The 20186-nt window shown below is 37.6% G+C and overlaps 2 protein-coding genes across 4 annotated transcripts; both read left to right on the top strand.

Moving 5' to 3' along the window:
* Positions 1-477: 477 nt before the first annotated feature.
* LOC145733027 (COMM domain-containing protein 2) lies at positions 478-14571 on the top strand. 3 transcript variants are annotated; one of them, XM_081985630.1, is made up of 5 exons: positions 478-661; positions 726-831; positions 7903-8063; positions 14025-14195; positions 14244-14571. In XM_081985630.1, the coding sequence occupies exons 2-5, from the start codon at positions 765-767 to the stop codon at positions 14469-14471; spliced, it is 627 nt and encodes a 208-aa protein (XP_081841756.1). In that variant the 5' UTR covers positions 478-661; positions 726-764; the 3' UTR covers positions 14472-14571. The 3 variants fall into 3 exon arrangements, with proteins under 3 accessions (XP_081841756.1, XP_081841754.1, XP_081841755.1); XM_081985628.1 differs by having other exon boundaries at positions 478-665; XM_081985629.1 differs by having other exon boundaries at positions 478-831.
* On the top strand, positions 9546-10949 carry LOC145733029 (uncharacterized). The gene is made up of 2 exons (XM_081985632.1): positions 9546-9827; positions 9939-10949. The coding sequence occupies exons 1-2, from the start codon at positions 9680-9682 to the stop codon at positions 10304-10306; spliced, it is 516 nt and encodes a 171-aa protein (XP_081841758.1). The 5' UTR covers positions 9546-9679; the 3' UTR covers positions 10307-10949.
* Positions 14572-20186: the final 5615 nt, after the last annotated feature.

Genomic DNA, 20186 nt, shown 5'->3' with positions numbered 1-20186 from the left:
TTACGCACACCTGGTGAAGTATACCGAGACTTGGTGGCGTTATCGAAAACGAAAACTTCTAACCTAACCTAACCTAACCTAACCATTTACCAGTTTTGCTTACCTAGTTTCAAGGATTTACAGATTTTCTTACATTGAACAGAGTTTAAAACTAGTTTGCTGTGCGTTGTACTTTCCAGAACAAATTTGTTTAGGCTGGACTTGATTGTGTATAAAAGGCTCTATCTAATACATATCTGGATCAGGAATGAACCTTTTTTTGATTTTTCACTCACAACTTGCAATCAACTACACGAAACAATAAAAAAAAAACATATTTCTTACTACATTTGAATAGGTTTGTGTATAAAACTAAAACCGCCGCCATTAAAAGTGACATTTCAGGCTTTCTAGTATAGAGGGCGGTGCTCTAATGCATTTGGGAGTGGAAAGTAGAAATCAACCTAACCACTTTTTGTAGAGAGTGTCATTTCATTTCACTTGTCAAAATATTCTAAATAGTAAACACAAACAAAAATATTAAAGTAGAATTTTGTTGATTAAACAAATTAAATAGATGATATGGATAATACCAATTAGTGATTTGTTGTGTATCATTAACATTTGATCAACAATCTTCTGTTGTAGTAGTCGTTGTTTTTCCTGAAGTGCATAGTTTATAATAAGTAGTTTCCACAGAAAATTTGGTAGTGTATTTATTTATTGATTACAATTATTATTTTTAGCGATAGTATATCCTACAATCTACTCATCCATCATAAAATATGGTATTATCACTTACTAGCCACCACAAAAAGCATTTGAAGATACTTGCCTCCCAGCCACAACAAAGTAAGTATTAACATATTATAATAATAGGTAATTGTAATGGCTTGTGGTGTTTAAAATAGCTCAACAGTGATTATTGATTTATTTATTTGTTCAACATGTTGTTGCAACAAGCCCTGGCAGTACAATGAAAAAATATCAATTTTTACTTGGTATGTGTACTCTTTCATTCTCAGCCACCATTATATTTACACAGCAGTGTGTGATAGCATTATTGCCTCGCAGTTTTAGACCAAACCTTTGTAAGTGGCATAATAGTGATACCATGCAGCTTTAAGAGTACATTAAAGTGAGGCATCAGTTAAATGCCATGCAGTGTTAGTGTGTCAATAAATTATGTAATACCTATATGGTATGGGAAGCCAAAGCCTAAAAGTAGAAAATTCCACAACTATCCACTGATCTCAATATATTTCTAAATTTCCAAAATAAATGTGCATTGTGACCTGCATTGATCAACAGGGCTAGTCGAGGGGTAGACCGCCGATAATTTTTTTTACACCAAAATGCCTTTTTGCATACATAATACCTCACAATGCTTCTATTATTGCTCAAAATGCCTTTAAATTATTTAAACGGCCTTAGGATACCTTCAAATGTTTACACATTTGTGGCATTCTTAAATTTAGTTCTAAGGCCCCTGGTATTGAGATAATGATAAATCTTGATAAAATACACCTTTGAAATTATTTTTTTATGGTCACGTGACAGTTTTTAGGTTGGATTAAGTAGCATGCCTGCTTTTACAATTTGTACTTGAGTTTTGACTCTTGTCAAAACGAAAAAAAATGATTTTCTAAGGTTAGGTGACTTTTGAGGTTTTTCCAAACTGTGACCAACAAAAAATATTTTTTGTACCGTTGCCTGAAATTACGGGTTGTTGTTTCTGGGTTTTTTTGGCACTACCAGCTAGGGGTATTTTGCCAGCTCGTTACGAGAGAGGCTCAGATAGTCGGACTAGAGCCCCTGAGCCCCATATAGCTACAAAAAGTTCTAAAAAATCGCTTAAAGGCACGATCCGAGCAAAAGATATAGTCAGTGGTCTTCTCCTAGGTTTTCCCCCTTTCCGCCTCTTGGAAGTGCTCTGCACAAGACAATTCCCCGAAGACTTTTAGGAATCGACGTTTCCGCTTAGAGGTCCCACCATCTCCACTCGCCAACTGACACCTGTCAAAAACAGTCATGTGACTTTAAAATGTAATTTAAATGTTGATCCTTTGTTAAATTTGATTTAGACAGTTGTAAAAGCTGAAATTGTAAAATACACGTTACGTGACGTTAAAAATACAATTTTGAACTTGCATCACTGTAAAAGCCAGATGACACCTGTCAAAAACAGTCACGTGACTTTAAAAATGTAGTTTAAATGTTGAAAAATTGATACATTTGAATAATAATTTGTAATGAATATTGTTTCAACTCAATATCATGTAACAAAGTACATGTGCCTAGCTGTTCTGTTCAATTTTCAGTCAATTTTGTTATACACTACATTTTGAAATATACAGACAATGCCTCAAAATACTCTCAAATGCCTTATAAATATCTTAAAATGCCTCGTAATACCTCACAATGCTTCGTAATAATGGGAAAGTGCCACATAATACCTCGAATTACCTTGAGTGTGTACACCAAATTACCTCGGCGATCTACCCCTCGGCTACAGTGCATCACATTTCCTTGTATTATGTCCACATTGCTCTTAATGCATTAACATGACATTATTTTCATTCCCAAGAATTTTTTGACATTTCTTTGCACTCAAGGCATTGTTTTGCATTTAGTACATAACATCTAATTGAGTGACTTTTCGTACAAGCACACATTTATTTGGGCACATAAACCTAAATTTGTCTATATTTGTGGTAGGTACACCACACATTCTAAATTAAGGCATTGTTAAATAAATACAATGTAACATTCAAATAACCATCTAAAAATCCAGTCCACAAATGAACTAATGATATGGTAAGCAGGCTACTACTATCCACCACCCAAGCCACCACTTTCTTTGGGTTTTGTTACTTGTTTTTTTTTTGACTAATTGGTTAGTTATGTAGTTTTGCAAAAAAAAATTGTTGTAAAAAGAGGCCCAAGGAATCCCTAGAAAATATTTTTATTTTTGGGAAATGTCCTCAAAAAGGCAAACTAACATCTTAAAAAATTATTTCTCCAAAATTTTCAAAACATTAACTGATCTGTCAAGCTGGTAGTACGATGTTATAAATCAACATTTTGTGGTCGCTCTTTGTCTAACGAAATGAGATAAAGGATGGCAACAGTCAGATGTCAGTTAACAGAGAGTACATTTACTAGTCACAACTTTAATTAAGGGAGTAGTATCAAAAACAAAACATAAGCGTTTTACTCCTGGTTTTACTAGTATAGTTAGTCCAGTATAGTTACTGGACATAGTGCATTGCAGAGAAAAACTTACAGAAAATATTCCAAAAAGGATAGGGAAAGATCAGTTGCTTGTGCCAATACAGGTGAAGCTTGGGCTACTACGGATAGGCCGTTTTTTGCTTCAAGTGATATTAAAAAAAATCAACGGACTATTAACCACATAGAAACATAAAAAAATCTAAGTTCAAATGACGCGTTCTAAAATACAAGTGACTAATCTGAAATGCAACTTCTTCTTCTTCTGTCAGTGCCTATCCTCTATGGATGTTGTCAATCATGTTGCTCCATATAATCCTGTCGACAGCCAATCTACAGTCGTCATTCCCGTCCACTGTCTATAATATTTTTCAGCCACGATGTTCGTCGGCGTCCTCGACCTCTTACACTGTCTAATTTGCCCTGCACGATTAGTTGGATAAGTTGATACTTGTCTTCACACTATGTAAAATGTCCAATTCCTTTTGCATTCGTTGGATAACGGTGTTATTTCTGATATGGTAAGTGTATGAGATCCTGAGCATGCGGCGGTAGCACCACATTTCAAAGCGTTTAAATGTAGCACCTGTCAAGATCCAGGCTTCCACTCCGTATAGAAGCGTGGAGAATACGTAACACTTTAGGCCCTGTGTTCTTATAGCAATATTCAAGTGCATGTTACATAGGACCTTTCTAAGACGGTTGAAAACAGTTCTGGCTTTTCCTAAGCGGCATCTGATCTCCCGTTATTGTATCTGCTGTTTTCAAGCTTTTGTTATTGCCGTTCTGCCAGGTGAAGAAGCTAATGGTTTCCAACACATGGTTTAAGCTACCCGCACGACTTCTTTACACATGGAAATCCCCACAGGACACCCCGGATTATCCAGTCAGGAATCAAAATTGACTATATATTGGTTCCAAAAAGATATAGACATGGAGTTCTTAGTGTTAGGACGTACCCAGGAGCAGACCATACTCCCCTAGTAGCACGCTTTCGACTTAAGAAACTTAAGGAAACATTTTCCATCAAGCCAAACGTAGCACTATTACAGAGAGAGTTCGAACGTCAAATAATCACTGACAAACTTAACAACGAGCTCGAAAGTGTCCTACAAGAAAACGGATAGTCAGTTCTTACACCGGGAGCCCTGACAATACCGAAGGCACCTGGAATTTATTTAGGAGTGCTGTATTAGGTGCACAAAAGTCGCTAGTAACAACAAACAAAGGGACTGGATGACTCAAGAAATACTTATGTTAATGGAACAGAGACGTAGCTTCAAAAATACAAATGCAGATGAATATGGGAAAACCCAAAAACTTATCAGAAGAAAAGTTAGAAACATGGATGAAAGAAAGATGCCAAGAAGTGGAAGAACTATATAAAAAGCACGACCTCTTCAACCTACATAAGAAGGTCAAGGAAATTACAGGTAGCCGAAAATACTCAGTACTTAACCAAGACAAAAAACAAATCGCAGACAATATCGAACTAAGGGAGGTATGGACAAAATATGTAGCTGATACATTTGAAAGCAACCACCTTTCTGCAGTCAAGATCCGACGGAGCCGACACCGGGAATACTCCACTCTGAGGTTCAAAAAGCACCAAGTGAGATAAAAACTAGGAAAGCAGCCGGCCCAGATGACATCTGCCCAGATATTCTAAAACTTATAGAGAAGGAAAACATACACGTTTTGGTACAACTATTTAATGATTTCTATAAGTCAGGATGAATCCCCCGTGATTAGCTGAAATCAACCTTCATACCCAACATAAAAAGCCCGGAGCACGAAAGAGCGCAGAATTCCGATTGATCGGCCTAATGAGCCAGGTGTTAAAGGTGTTCTTGAAGATTATTCATAGGCGCATACGTAAGAAGTGCGAGCAGGATGTAAGCGAAGTACAAATGGGTTTCCGTGAAGGAATGGGTACCAGGGAAGCCTGGTTCGCACTGTCTACCCTGTTGCAAAATTGCAGAGATCAACAGAAGGAGGTATTTTTGTGATTTATAGATTAGACAAGGGTTTTTGACTGTATCAATCACAACACACTATTAGAACTGCTGGAAAGAAAAGGTGTCGACGCCCAAGATGTAAAAATCGTACAGAATCTTTATGAACAGCAAGTGGCATCTGTCAAACTAAAAAACACCGTACCTATAAGGTGTGGAGTCAGACAATGGTGTGTACCCCCACCCATATCCCATATGCTTTAATATGTATTCAGAAGCTATTTTCCAAAATGACTTGGACGAGGCAGAAGACGGTCTGAAAGTCAATGGGAAGCTCATAAACAACTTAAGATTTGCTGACAACACAGTGATAATCGTAGACAGTTCGGAACGCCTATTCGACCTCAGGTGACGAAATGGGACTAAGGATTAATATCTCAAAATCAAAGACCATGCAAATAAGTGGCAATCCGAACAACTACTTCAACATAAATATATACGGTTCACCAATAGAGCAAGTCACAAAGTTTAAATAGCTAGGAAGTTCAGCGAGGATCTGGACCCTGAGATAGAAATTAGATTCCGTATAGAGCAAGCTAGATCCAATTTGGTTAAAATGCGGAACCTGTTAACCGACAGAACACTTAATTTAAAAAGAAGTAGTAGTCCATATTCTTTCAGTGGAGTTGTACAAGTCCAAAGGAAGGGAATGACACGCAGTCGTCTCCACAATACTTTACTTCGACCTTCAAAGGGTAAGGCCTGCTCCCTTACCAAAAGCAAGCAGGTAGAGCAAGGCAAAGGGTAAAAGCAGGCCTTACCCTTTGAAGGTTGAAGTAAAGTATTGTGGAGACGACTGCGTGTCATCATTCCCTTCCTTTTGTTACTTAATTTAAACATAAGATTCAACTTTGTTAGATGTTATATGTATTCCACGTTACTGTATGGAGTCGAGGCCTGGACGCTGAAAGTCAGCAGTATTAACAAGCTGGAAGCATTTGAGATGTGGGATGCTGCTCATTCCATGGACCGATCATACCACCAATCAAGAGGTGTTACATAGAATGAACAAAGATCTAACAATTCTCGAGACTATAAAAAAGCGAAAGACTGCTTACCTTGGCCATGTCATGAGAGAGGACAAGTACAGATTCCTACAAATGATTATAGTGGAAAATGTGGTCCCGGACGTAGACAGTGCTCTTGGCTGAAAAACATAAGGGATTGGACAGGCTTAGATTCAAACTCCCTAGAATAAGAAGAGTCCAAGACAGAGACGATTTTGCCAGAACTGTTGCCGATCTTCATTGAATGGAGTAGGCACTTCAAGAAGAAGAATCTGAAATGCAACTTACGTTTTCTAAAAGAAAATGTACGATAATGAAATACATGTTATAGATTCTGAAATCCAGTTTATATTTTTTGAAGTACAACATGTGTAAATAATGTAGAGTCTGTTATTTTTATCATAAGTGTGTCTGGTTCTAATCACCAGCGACTTAGGACTTATCTATAAATAAAAAAACTAATTTCCTCTATTATTCCACTAAACCATGGTTACGTTATGGAGCAAAAAAGGTATTAATAAACGGTAATTCGAAAATGTTCAATAGTAATATGGTAAGTGCATGTAAAATTGCCGAAAATCATGCATGAAGATTGTTGCCCTAGAAACAGCTTGAATGAATTTTATGGTTATGGGACAAATAGTAAAAATAATTATAAAATGCATAAAAGCTGTTTCTTTAGGGCAACAAGTTTGAATGCAAGATTTTCTAAAGCATTGCAAGCATGAAACATAACAGCCTGAGGGCATTATAGGCGGGCGTTATCATATTGCCCCGCTTATATGTTCTCTCTAACGCCCTTAGTACATAAATAGCTTATGTGGACTATATCCTGAATAAAAATAAACTGTCAATTCTATAATATAACCTTTTTTAGTTTTATTTTGTCAAATTTAATTAGATGTGCCGCCAATTTGTTACTAATTCTTGAAATCAGAGAAATTCTCATGAGATAGAGTGTTGATAGAATGTGACCGAAGAAACTGACAATGCCAAATTTCTGTCACATTTTTCTGACTTTCCACTTGATAAGTCACTTCCCTCCTTTCAAGAATACGCACCGAGAAGGATGCAATTTTCACTTGATTACAGCGACAATTGCACTTCCAAGTGAAAAATGCATCCTTCTGGTGGTCATATTGTTCAAGTCCAATCCGAAGAAGAGGGCACTAGTGCGTGTTGGCCCAATAATATTTGAAATACCACAAAATATTTCCAATACCAGTAATTGCTCAAATATTCGAATCCTTTTGTTTAAGTTCTTGAGATTTGAAATAATTTTAAAGTTTATTGAGTATTTGGTATTTGAAGATAGAAATACTGTTTTTTCTACTACACTGGATTTTTGATGGTTTTTTCCCCTTCTCAAATTAAAAACCAGTAGATTCTCCTTCTATTCTGTTTTTTATCAAGATTCTAAAATTATAAAAAACAAACCATCTCTAAATATATGAATTTCCCTTTTTCTTGACACATTTTTGCAATCTGGGTTATGTTGTCCCCCTTTATAAAATGACAGCCAGACACATGTGACCATTGTTAAGCCCCTGAAGATGAGTAGTTGCCACACTAGAAACATGGGAACTAAGAGCTATAGAATAAAAATTTTGTGGACATTGATTTTTTGCTTACACTTTTGTGCAAACTCAACTTATGTATTTCTATTTTAGCTGTTGCGGATTTCTGCAGATTATCGTCGGAGTATATTCATAAAGGAGCTAATAACAAGCTGTACAACTCTGCCTCATCAAAACTAAATGTTTCAGCTGATGTAGTACAATGTTGCGTCTTGGGTTTGGTTAATTTAGTGTTACTAGCCACCAGACATCAGGTAATTATTACATGGATCTGTAACTTTTTACACACAAATGACACTGTAATGTTTGTTTCTGCCTGGGTTTCTATGGCGAAAACTTGACAACCGAGAACTTTTCCAGGAAAATCGTCAGTTTCAGCAAAAAACTTAAAATGTTTGTCTTGTACTGTTCTTTTATTTCGTGCTAACTTTAAGACGATTGGACATATACAGAGTGTTCAAAAAAGAACGTAACACTCTGTTCCAAGTAGGTGTAAACCTAGTCCACTGGGTGCATAAAGTCATTCTGATAGTTTTTGGCCTTTTGCAAAATTTCTATAGTAAATTACTAATCAAAAAATCGTACACATTCAATGTTATAGTATGGCAAGAGTAAATTAAATTAATTATACTTAATTTAAAGTGAATTTCTATTGTTGGCAACACCACAAATAAATTGAAAGAAAAATTGTCATACCTTATGACAAATCATATTGAAAAATCTACAGGGGCCAAAATGTCACAATTCCATGGATAGAATAAGTCCAAAAAGATCGTGAACAGACAGTTCAAAGGTTTCATCCAAAAATCAATTGTATACAGGGTGATTTGCTTATATTCTTATCTCATGAACTTTATCAAAAAACATCAAATACGAAAGTTATAGTCCACTATTTGAAGGTGTTGCAGGACTTACATATTGGTGGATCAAAACATCTGAACACATAATTATGTTATTTTACATTTAAATTCTTTATTAATTGTTTTTGTTATTTGATAGTCTTTAACAAGGTTTTTTTAGATCACGTGACATTTCCGACATTTTGACGTGTTTATTCCAACCAGTTTTTACAGGGTCACGTGGTTGTTTTCCAGGTCATTTTGACATGCCTTTTTCTAAAATTTTACTAGTTTTCTGTTGTGTTAAAGTCACGTGACACACGCACACACAATTCCACCATTTTGACCGTTTTTTGCGGCTATTTTAATTATTTTTCATGTAAAATGAAAAAAATTAAGTGACTTTTTTCATCGTTACCCAAACCAGTTTTTCCACGTGTTTTCTAGATCACGTTGCAAGTTTTACCAAAAAATGTTCAATCGTGAATAACTCTCTTATTTGACACATAATGTATGGATTTTTTTACGTCGATGGATAGCCAATAAAATGGGCTTTCCAAGAATATGGTAACACTGGTTGGTTGATTTATTGATTGGGTCGCTAGAAGGCGTCAAAGTTGATCCACACACTATAATACTAAGCTTTTGTACGTCAATAGATAGTCAATGAAATGGGCTTTCTAAAGTCAAAGTCAAAATACGCTTTATTGTAATAAGAACAGAATTTTTGTGTACAAAGCAAAGGCCTTCTAAATTGTGGGTATGGCATTAGTCTATATTTTCTGTCCAGATGGTTGTAGATTTTGAGGCCCTCATACACGATCGACCCCCTGACAAGAGTCGACCGGGGCACAGGCAGGCGCAAACGCTGTTCCCTGCTCAACCTCGTATTATGTGAACAATCAGAAATTCCATCACAAGCTGTCTTGTGAATCTGACACACCGTCTCGAGGACCAACAAAGACGTCAATATCAGTATTCCATGCTTAACAAACAGTGGTCTACAATGCTCCCTAGCTCTCACACGGCCCATGAACCGGAGCGCTCTCTTCTGTATGACAAAAATTGAGTTAAACAGCTGCCGAGAACAAAATCCCCAAAACGCTATACCACAGCGCAGATGCGACTCAAAAAGTGAGAAATACACCATCCTAGCAGAACTTAAGCTTATCGTCAATGGTAAGACCCAGATACTTCGTGACCGACTTGTTTTCAATATGCTGATCGCCAATATATAACTCTTCAAAATCACAACCAAAGGTGAGTATATTTGTTTTGGTGATGTTTAAGCTAAGGGAATTTGCACCACACCATCCCTTAGCCTTTGGAAGATCCAAGGCTGTCATCTCCCTGAGGCCTCCACCCGTTCTCGCATGCCAAAGAAGAGTCGTATCGTCGGCAAAAAGTGTGAATGCACCCCGAACATTCAGCGTCGCGAGGTCATTTATATAAATCAAGAAAAGTATAGGGCCCAACACGGAACCCTGAGGAACGCCGCGATGACACACCAAGGGCGCAGACTCACCGCCACCAGTCCTCACCACCTGGATCTTAGCCGAAAGATACTCCTCAAACCACCGAGCAGCCGTCCCTCGCACCCCATAGCGGTGAAGTTTCCGCAGCAGCACCCCCCGATCCACGCAGTCAAAAGCCTTTGAAAAATCGCAAAATACTGCCACAGCCACATCCCTAGCATTAAGGCTAGTGTAGAGTGTCTCTAGAAGTGAAAAAACTGCATCGCTCGTACTCCTGGATTCCCGAAAACCAAACTGGGAGGAGTCTAAAATGTCAAAAGCGGACAAAAAACCAACCAGCCTCGATGGGTCCACCGAGTTCCCACCCTTATGTAACGGGATCACTATCGCCCGTTTCCGGCAGGAAGGAAATTCGCCTGTCTCAAAAGAAACGTTAATTGCATCCGCAAGCGAAATGGAAAAGCTGGCTCCGCAAGGCTCTCAAACACCCTAATGGACACCCCATCGTACCCGGAGGAATTACGATTCACGATGCGCGAAATCACGTCCCTCAGCTCAGCCACATCAGTAGGGCAAAAGTAGAAACTGCAAGGAATGCTTACCTTACTAAGATAATCCAATGGATCCCCGTCAGTAACAATGTTAGAGGTTGTTCTTTCCGCCACAAAACAGTAAAAAGCATTCAGAGCATCGGGTTCCAAGTCATTCGCACCGTTACACGAGGCGTGTTTGCCTCTCAAGTCATTTATGATAGACCAATTTTCCCTTGTTTTGTTACGAGCCCTTGAAAAGCGGTGTCTAAAATACATCTCCTTTGCACTCCTAATGGTCCTCCTATAAATTCGCTTATATGAATTAAAATATGTTACAAAAAAGCCTGTGTTGATATTAAATTTGCGAATATAGTGAAGACAGCGTAAGTTCCTCGAGGAGCCTCTCCTCAGGCCAGATGTCACCCATGGCCTATTCCTTTTATTCTTCAACTTCCTAATCGGAAAGGTTTCGTTGAAAAGATCGGTCAGCCCACGGTAAAATGAATCCAGGGGACAGGGCGAACAGGCAAGCATATCCCACAGCACGGCCGCGGACCGCTCCCTGAAGATTTCGAAATTTTTCGCGTTGAACACTCTGCCCATCCGCCCCCCCTGAAATCCTCGACCAACCCCAGGCGCGAACCCAACCAAAACAGACTCATGATCAGATAGGGCTGAAGGAAAATCTTCCACCGTCCCATCTTTCAAATCAAAATTGGTGCAGTAATAATCTAGAATTGAAGAACAATCACGGGTAATACGCGTCGGAAAGCATTCGCAAATTGTAGGATCCAAACACGTCGTCCAATGCTTGAGTCTGTAAAGATGCTTTGTTATCATAATTAAAGATATGACAACACTGGTTAGTAGGTTAAACCAAATCAAACTTAACCAGTTTTTCTCTCAGCCTTGAGAATCTAAGCAACTGAAAACAGTTTTTAAACTTCTGGTGTCATTTTAAAGGATCAGATTCCTCTAATGCCATTTTGGTGTTTCTGACCTGCAAAACTGTTTGTACTGCCTAAACTGGTCGTACTACCTAAGCTTATTTTGCCTGTGTCTTTCTAATGGCTTTTGCGACTCCTCTGTCTGTTATGTTGCTCTGTTGCTGAAAATTGATGCGGATATTTCTCGGAAAACTTCTTTCCAGCTTCGTATGCTGCTCCCTTGGCTTGGCTCTAATATAAGATTGTGGGTGCTTTTTATATTCTGTCTCACTGGTATAATCATGTTGTGTGCCAAGCTGAGTGTGTTCCTTATTAAACATATGGAGGCCCTCATTTCCCTTAAAAACTCCATTCCTAATACCAAGGGTTGAGGTGGGCCTGTTAATACTGTCGCTTTGAGTTTCAATTCACTTACTTTTGTTGCCCCTAAGTTCAAGAGAGGCCCATGTCTCTCCTTGACTAGCTATTCTTTGCCCTCTTGCTGTCAGTAGCAGGATGGGGTATTGGCCACGCTTGTACACCCTTTTTGTGAGGTGGTGGCTTATTATGTTTAATTCTGCACCAGTGTCGATTAATACTGGTACATAGTAACCGTTCACCACTGTGTTGATGTGTAGAATTTTGCAGGACGTCGGGCCCTGAGTGGAAAGGGTGACAGGGCTTAGTTTTGCCACCCCCTGGCGTTTGGGTACTGCTGCCTGCTCCTGCAGCAATGTGCCCTATTTTCCCGCAGTCTATTATCTCTAGTTCTTGTGGAGACGTGCGCCTCTCTGGTGGAGGCGTGTGTCTTGCATCATACGCCCTTCTGGGTGGTGGCGTTCTTCGAGGGCAGAGTCGTATTCGAATTGGCTTTGTGGTCTGAATACTGGTGGCGGGGTGGTTTCCACAGGGGCGTTATCCATCGTAATGCACAGCATTTTTATTTCTTCCAAGATCCGGGGGGCCCGGTTGGGGAAATGCGTAACCCAGCAGTATCTTGCCCTGGATTCGTCCCTTAGGCCGTTGTGGAAAACTTCTTGGAACTCGTAAAGGTCTACCACTTGCTTGTACTCTTCGTATAGGACCCTTAAGTTGTAAAAGTAGTCCAGGGACTCTTGTTTCCTTTCCCGCACTTTTGAGAGTAGCCGTGACTTGATGTCGCCGTCACTAAACTCGATTTGGAAGGCCTGGCAGATATGGTGCCAGTTACTGTCGGGGTAAGTTTCTTTATATTCTCTGTACCATATGATTGCAGCCCCCTGTAAGAAGGAGTGAAAGTACAGTATTTTTAGGGCATCATTCCAGTTGTTAGCCACCGCTGTTCGCTCGTAGGCAGATATAAATACTGGTGCTGAATATGTACAAGGTTTGAAAGTTTTGGGGCTGATGAACTGGGGTAGTGCGGGTGTTATTTCTCCTGTCTCTACAGTGGAGATTGTAACGTCTGCCATGGCGTTGGTGCCTACTACCACTTTCTTCCTGCTTTCTAATCTCTCTGATTGTGCTTGTGCTAGTGAGTTTTTCTCTCTTATTGTTACGTCGAGTTTGCTTTCTGTCTCTTCGTTGTCCCCCTGTCCGCCTTCTTTCTTTTCAACTATTGCTTTCTGTCTCACTACAGTGAGGGTGATGTATTCCTGTAGGCCCTCTGGCTCTTGTCTTCTTGTATCCCCCACACTCGAGCTTCTAGGTCTCGGTTCAAACGGGATGTGTGGCTTTATTGACCTCAGGTTGTACCCTCTATTCATTCATTTTTCCTCCTGAGCCTTCAGTGGCTTGGATTACGAAGATGTGTCTACCAATATGAAGATTAATAGACGGGGATTGAACGGGGCGCCTCCACCATGTCACGTTTAGGGGTGCGAACTTCTCCTAGCCTGGGATCCTAGGAGGGTAGCGAGCTGTCCCACCACTTCATGTTAGAGACACTTCAAACAGAGGACACTTCCCGCAAACACATTGTGATATAAATTAAAATAGTTAGGAATGTTGTAGTCTACACAATTAATTTTGCAATTAAGCTAGTAGAGGAGATTCAAGAGATGTTTGACAACATCGCAGCAAACTTTATGCCTACTTGGACTTTTTTTTAGGTTTTCTGTCTTTGTTTCGCGCATGCAATTATCAATGTTTCTCTGTCAATTACATGGTTTTCCTACAGCCAGTTTTGGAATCAAAATATCAAATAATACGATGGGGTACCTATTGGAAATAACATAACTCTGAGTTATGTAACTTTTTTGATTCACCCGGTGTATATTAAAAAGTAAATTCTGCAAAACCTTCGGGTTGGTTATCACTTTCGTATTTGACATTTCTTGATAAAGTCAATAGTTGATGAGGAACGAAAGAAGAACCAGGCTCCGATCGAATACAGACTATACACTTTCGTTTGCCTTTGATGCGTAACCAACTATTTTGTTTTTGATTTGTTACTATTTTTAGTTAACTGAAACTGAAATTAATCAGGCTGTACTAGCGTTGGGATTGTCTCAGGAGTCTGCTGACACTTTAACCAAATTTTGCAGTTCCAGTAAAACGGACATTTTTAAAATCTGTAACATAGCACTATCCGTGCCTCATTACTACAATTTGGAATGGAGATTCGAAGTTCAAGTATGACACTTTAACAAATTAGTGCACGTGATTAAAGTATTGTTGCAGTTGGCTTCTAGAGCCTTAAAGTGTGAAGTAGTTCCCCTGATAACTTTGGATCTAACTTTCAAAACTTTGCATGAAGGAGGCGAGACTGAAACTCGTCATTGTTTACTGCAGACAGATCCAACCAATCTGTTGCATTTGGTAAATGAGTTGGAAAATGCTTTGAATGAGGCTACGAGTCGATATTCCCGAAAAGTGCAAAGAATTTTGAACAATTATACGCTTAGTTAAGGGTATGTGAATGCAACAGTAAAGGGATTTATTACAATCTAGTTTCACTGCAATCTACGTATTATTGAAAACAAAAAAAATAATAAATGTGTTTGTGATATACGTGGTTTTTATCTGTGATTATACCCTTAAAGGTTATAATATACAGGGTGGTCCAGTTTTAAGTGTCAATAATTCACCAATCGATAGCCAATCAAAAAATAAGTTGACTTGCATTATGTCATTTTTCTGAAAAACGTTTCCTAAGAAAGATACAGTCCTCCAAATTTCAATTTAAAAAATCGTTTTATAGTGTAAAACTGAACATTCACAAACACTTGTGAGAGTCCAAATTTGTACTGAATAGTCTAAATACTTGCTATTTACTACTAGGAACAGTCTTATGATTCATTTTCTCAGACTTCATCCTGGTCGAGTGTCTGAAACTGGATTTCTAGAACTAAAAACAGTCCGGAAATCAAGACAAATGAAACTCATTTTTTACTACTAAAAATAATCTAAAAGTTTACTTTTGAGGCTAGAACTGACTTTACTAGGACTAAAGAGAGTTCAACAGTCTATTTTCAGAACTTTAATTGGTGTACAACTCAATTTTCTGGACTGAAACAAGTCAATTTGAGGACTATTTTGTACCAAAATCAAAATCGTAGCATTTGGTACCAAAATTTTTTACTTTTATTATTGAAGAAACTTGACTTTTGGAAATAGTCAAACTCGATTTTTCAGTCTTAAACAGCCTGAATTTTTTAGAGATGCTACAATTTATTGCACCTATGAGTGTAGAAGTCAATTTAATAGAGAAGAAGCTTGAATTAACATTTTTAAGACTATGGACAGTGTACAAACTGGCTTTTAGGCCTGAATCAAAAACTTTGTAAAGATAGTCTTGAAACTCGATTTGAGGCACTGAAAACAGCCTTAAAGCACTAAAAACAGTCTAGATTATTAAGAAATACTCGAATTTTTAGCACTGAGGTCTAAGTCGATTTAATAGCGACAAAGCTTGTAATGCCATTTTAAGTCTATGAAGAATGTAAAAATTGTTTTGCTATTTAAGTTTGCTATGTCAATAACTTGGTGAAGATAGTCTTGAAACTCGATTTTCCAAGCTGAAAGCAGTTTTGAAGCACCAAAAATAGTCCAGAATTCTAAGAAAATGAAAAGCAAAGTAAAGAGCACGAAAAGTTTGTTTTCAAGACTTCATAATATTGAAATTTGTCTTCAAATTATGAAAACTTTCTTCAAATGCTTAAGCTTCTGATGTCACTTTTCATTAGTTCAGAGTCACTTTTTGGTGTTCAAGTCAATTTTGAAGGTTTAAATGTAGATAGTATAGGTAGTAGATACGAGTGCGACATTTTTTACACGCTCCCGATTTTAACCTTTTCTTGTAGTAAAAAGTGACTTATAAAATTGTTTTAAACGGAAAATGGGTGATACAAGTGATGGTGCCTTTCCTTCAGTAAAGAAAAAACAACACCTCAAAAAACAAGACGATAGGGCAAGAAGTTCTTCATTAGGGTCTGTAAGCAGTTTATCTACTATAGAGATACAAAAAATTATTGGCGTAAATACATCCGATAAGGAACACGATATCACAAACGATCTTACTTTGATAAATAAACTACACCATTCAGAAACCGAAACGTCCGAGATGTTAACCGTATCGACATCGACATCGAGTAAACATACGGAACATAAACAAACTGATAAGAATTCAGATATACAGGGGAACGTCGATTTGTTTAAGCCAAGTTTTCAAATTGAAAGAAGCCCACCTCAAAATGAAGACACCCGCACCCCCTTAAATAAGAGATCCAGATTGGAAATGTCACCTGAAGCGTCGTCAAACAGCCAACAGAGCAAAAGACAATGTGAAGGCACTCAACGCACAACGCAAACAGAAGATTGTGAATCAAAACAACAAGATAATGACAACAATGAAGAAAATATTTTATATAGAAAAACCGAAGAGCTCCAACATAGTACACCGACAACAGAAGATTTTATTACAGCAATTTTTCAAGCCTTAGACAATATACAACTGGCAGCAAGTCACGAAAGCAACAAGAAACCGCATCTTCAATCCGTAACAGATGACATTATTGTCATACATAAATGCTTAACTATGTTAACTTGCAAGATAGGACACCTGGAACGTGAAAAATTAGAGCTGGAACATAAATTTAACACCCAACAGGTTAATAATACATCTACACACCTAGATAATATTACCACTGAAGAGACACTGAAAAATACGCAACACCCAACATATAAAACTCAAAAAACATATGCTCAAATAGCCCACACGGATACAACAAACCTGCCAACAAATAAGACGCCTACAACATGGTCGACACCAAAAACTGTTAAGAAGATCGAAACAATTATCCAAATAAAAAACGTGTCGAATCCAAAGGAAACCCTACACTGCTTGAAAAATGAACTGTCACTGAAAGATTTAGATGGAGGCTTCAGAAATATCAGATATTTAAAAAGTGGAGCGTTGGTGCTTGAAAGCTGCAACAAAGCACAACAAGACAAGCTAAAAGCTGCGCTCAAAGACAAAAACAACATAACAGTAAAAGAATCTAAAAACGTATACCCTATGTTTACAATAACAGGGGTGCTCAAAGGCTCATCCAATGAAGAGCTTGTGGAAGAACTCTTAAGACTAAATGAAGATATTAAGAACGATCTGTCTACACCAATAACGGCGGACAAAATAACAGTAGTGAGTAGAAGACAGTGTAGAAACCAATTGAAAGAGAACATAATTCTGCAGGCCGAACCAGAGATTGTAAAATGGTTTTTGAAGAAGGAAACAATAAACTTTGATCTGACAAAACTGCATGTGGAAGAACATTTTAACCTTGCGATCTGTTACAACTGTTCAGGGCTGGGACACGTGGCAAAATATTGTAAGGAGAAAAAATGCTGCTATAAATGCACTGGCGAACATGACGCAAAAGATTGTCAAGCAACAGAGTGGCAATGTCCAAATTGCATAAAAATGAAACTTCCACACGAAATGAGCAAACACTCAGCAATAGACACAAAGTGCCCCGTGTATCAAAGAAGACTGGTGCAATACAAAAATCAAATTGACTATGGCAATAATTTTTTATAGAACCTACATCAACAAATGACCAATCATTACAAGCAAACCAAAACCTGTATGAAGTCATAAAACCAAATAGTCAGAGATTCCAAATAAGCATTATACACCAGAATGTTCAATCGTTAACTAACTACTCAATACTTTGCATAAATCAAATGATTGAAGAAAATCCAGATTGCAGAATCTTATGTATATCTGAACATTGGAAATCTGAGAGTCAACTAAAACAATTAGGAATCACGAACTTCAAGCTGACTTCGATGTTCTGTCGGGATGAAGGTAAACATGGTGGGACTGCGGTCTTTGTAGAGAAAAGTGCGAGTGCCAAAACCCGAAAAAAACTTAATAACTTATCAGTATCTGGAGTATTTGAGTGCGCGGCGGCGGAAGTTCGAATAAGTCGAACAAAAATTATAATAGTAGTGGCAATATATAGACCACCAAGCGGTAATGTTAAGGTATTTTTTGATAAATTAGAACTTTTACTTCAAACAATATTTAATGAAGGAAAGTCAATCTTTCTCGCCGGAGACTTTAATATAGAAATGGTACAAGAAAACCAGATGAGGTCTGAATTTGTTGCAATATTAAACATTTTTAATTTATATCTCTGTGTACTCGAAAATACAAGAATTACAGCCACTTCAAAGAGCTGCATAGACAATATTTTAACAAATTCAGACTTAATAGAAGCTAGTGTAATAGAGAATTGGGCATCTGACCACATGGCACAGAGAGTTCTTTTTGAAATTCCAAACGAGGTTATAGATATGGATACGCAATACAAGCGGTTTTTCACGGAAAATGCCAAAAATAAGTTTCTGTGTGAGCTAGGTAGGCAAAACTGGGCAGACGTATACCAATCAGATAGTAATAACATAGATCAACAGTGGAGTAGTTTTATGAACACTTTCACTCCGATTTTCAATCAGAACTTCCCTCTAAAATTGATTCAGACTAAAAAACAAACGAAAATAAAATTAACCAACCCCGAATTAAGTGCTTGCAAACATAAATTAGATATTTTATTAAGTCTTAGCAGATTAAGTGATAAATATAAAACTGAATATAGGCAAACAAAGAAAGAATATGATAATATACTAAAATTAAGTCACATAAACAAATATGAAAATAAAATTAGAAATTCAGATAACAAAATGAAATGTATGTGGTCAATTACCAAAGAAATAACAGGGAAAGCAAAGGGTAAAAGTGGGATTCAAATAGAGGGAAGAGCTGATTGCATAGCCAGTTCGTATAATAACTTTATACATTCAATTGTACCTAATATGCAAAAACATCTGAAGAAAATACCGTTTTCACACAGCATAACTAAAAATTGTCAATCCATGTTCTTAAACCCAGTTACACCAGATGAAATATGCGAACTGGCAAGTCAAGTAAAAAATAAGCTTAGTAGCGGGCTAGACGAGATACCATCTAGCATCGTAAAATGTTCCGCTCTGATTCTAAAAGACATACTCAGTTACCTAATCAACAGCTCGTTTGTGAATGGTAAATTTCCCACTGAGTTGAAAACCGCGCTAATAAAACCACTTTATAAGAAAGGCGATCCTCAAAGCTTTGACAGCTACAGACCTATCAGTTTACTGCCAAGTTTTTCAAAGCTCTTTGAACTCGCCATGGCTAAAAGAATTGTCGATTTTATGATCACTAATGAAATATTTAGCACTAGCCAACATGGATTTCTAAAAGGCAAATCAACTCAAACAGCCATATTTGACTTCAGCAAAAGGGTTTTGAATTTCATGGAGAATGGTAGGCCAGCAATGGGGATATTCCTCGACTTATCAAAAGCATACGACTCTCTTGATATAGATTTGTTGATGTTAAAGCTTGAAGCGTATGGAGTGCGGGGATGCGCTTTGGGGTGGCTGTCATCTTTTCTAGAAAATAGAAAACAGGTTGTCGCTATAGAAAAACACTCGGTTTATGCCAAATCTAATTCACTGGTTAATAACATAGGAATCCCACAAGGCAGTATCTTAGGACCCACTTTATTTTTGATTTTTATTAATGACTTACATTTCACTGCAATGAAGCCTGATCAGTACGTTATAAGTTTCGCGGATGATACAAACTTAATTTTAGGCAACACAACTGCAGCTAAATTATTAATGGATACGAAATATTTAACTGAAGACATCCTCAATTGGTTTACTAAAAACAAATTAATAATAAATACAGATAAAACTAATGTAGTATATTTTAAAACAAAGCAATCAAGGCGAGACAGTATCAATGAAGTGGAGATCTTAAATAGTACAATCAAAACAGTGGACAATGCAAAATTTTTGGGTATTTATATCAATAAAAATATGGATTGGTCAACTCATATTGAACACTTGCTGGGAAAGCTTAGCTCGATAACTTATGGTATTAGAGTAGTAGGAAAATATCTAAACGAAAAATCATTGAAAATCCTTTATTTTGCAAATCTGGAATCTATAATGAGATATGGAATAATTTTCTGGGGAAGGGACAGCCATGTTAGGAGCGTCTTTGTCGCACAAAAACGATGTTTACGGATAGTAAAAAGAATGGACTTTAGACAATCGTGTAGATCAGTTTTC

Source organism: Ips typographus, linkage group LG8 (genome assembly GCF_016097725.1).
Source record: "Ips typographus isolate SLU linkage group LG8, UJ_Ityp_2.0, whole genome shotgun sequence".
NCBI classification, from domain to species: domain Eukaryota; kingdom Metazoa; phylum Arthropoda; class Insecta; order Coleoptera; family Curculionidae; genus Ips; species Ips typographus.
This window is presented reverse-complemented; position numbering and strand designations above follow the sequence as displayed.

Coding starts and splice junctions, on each gene's coding strand:
- LOC145733027 (XM_081985630.1), top strand. CDS start 765: ATGGTATTATCACTTACTAGCCACCACAAAAAGCATTTGAAGATACTT. Junction 832..7,902: donor TGCCTCCCAGCCACAACAAA/GTAAGTATTAAC, acceptor TTTCTATTTTAG/CTGTTGCGGATTTCTGCAGA. Junction 14,196..14,243: donor AATGGAGATTCGAAGTTCAA/GTATGACACTTT, acceptor GTATTGTTGCAG/TTGGCTTCTAGAGCCTTAAA.
- LOC145733029 (XM_081985632.1), top strand. CDS start 9,680: ATGAACCGGAGCGCTCTCTTCTGTATGACAAAAATTGAGTTAAACAGC. Junction 9,828..9,938: donor ACTTAAGCTTATCGTCAATG/GTAAGACCCAGA, acceptor GTGATGTTTAAG/CTAAGGGAATTTGCACCACA.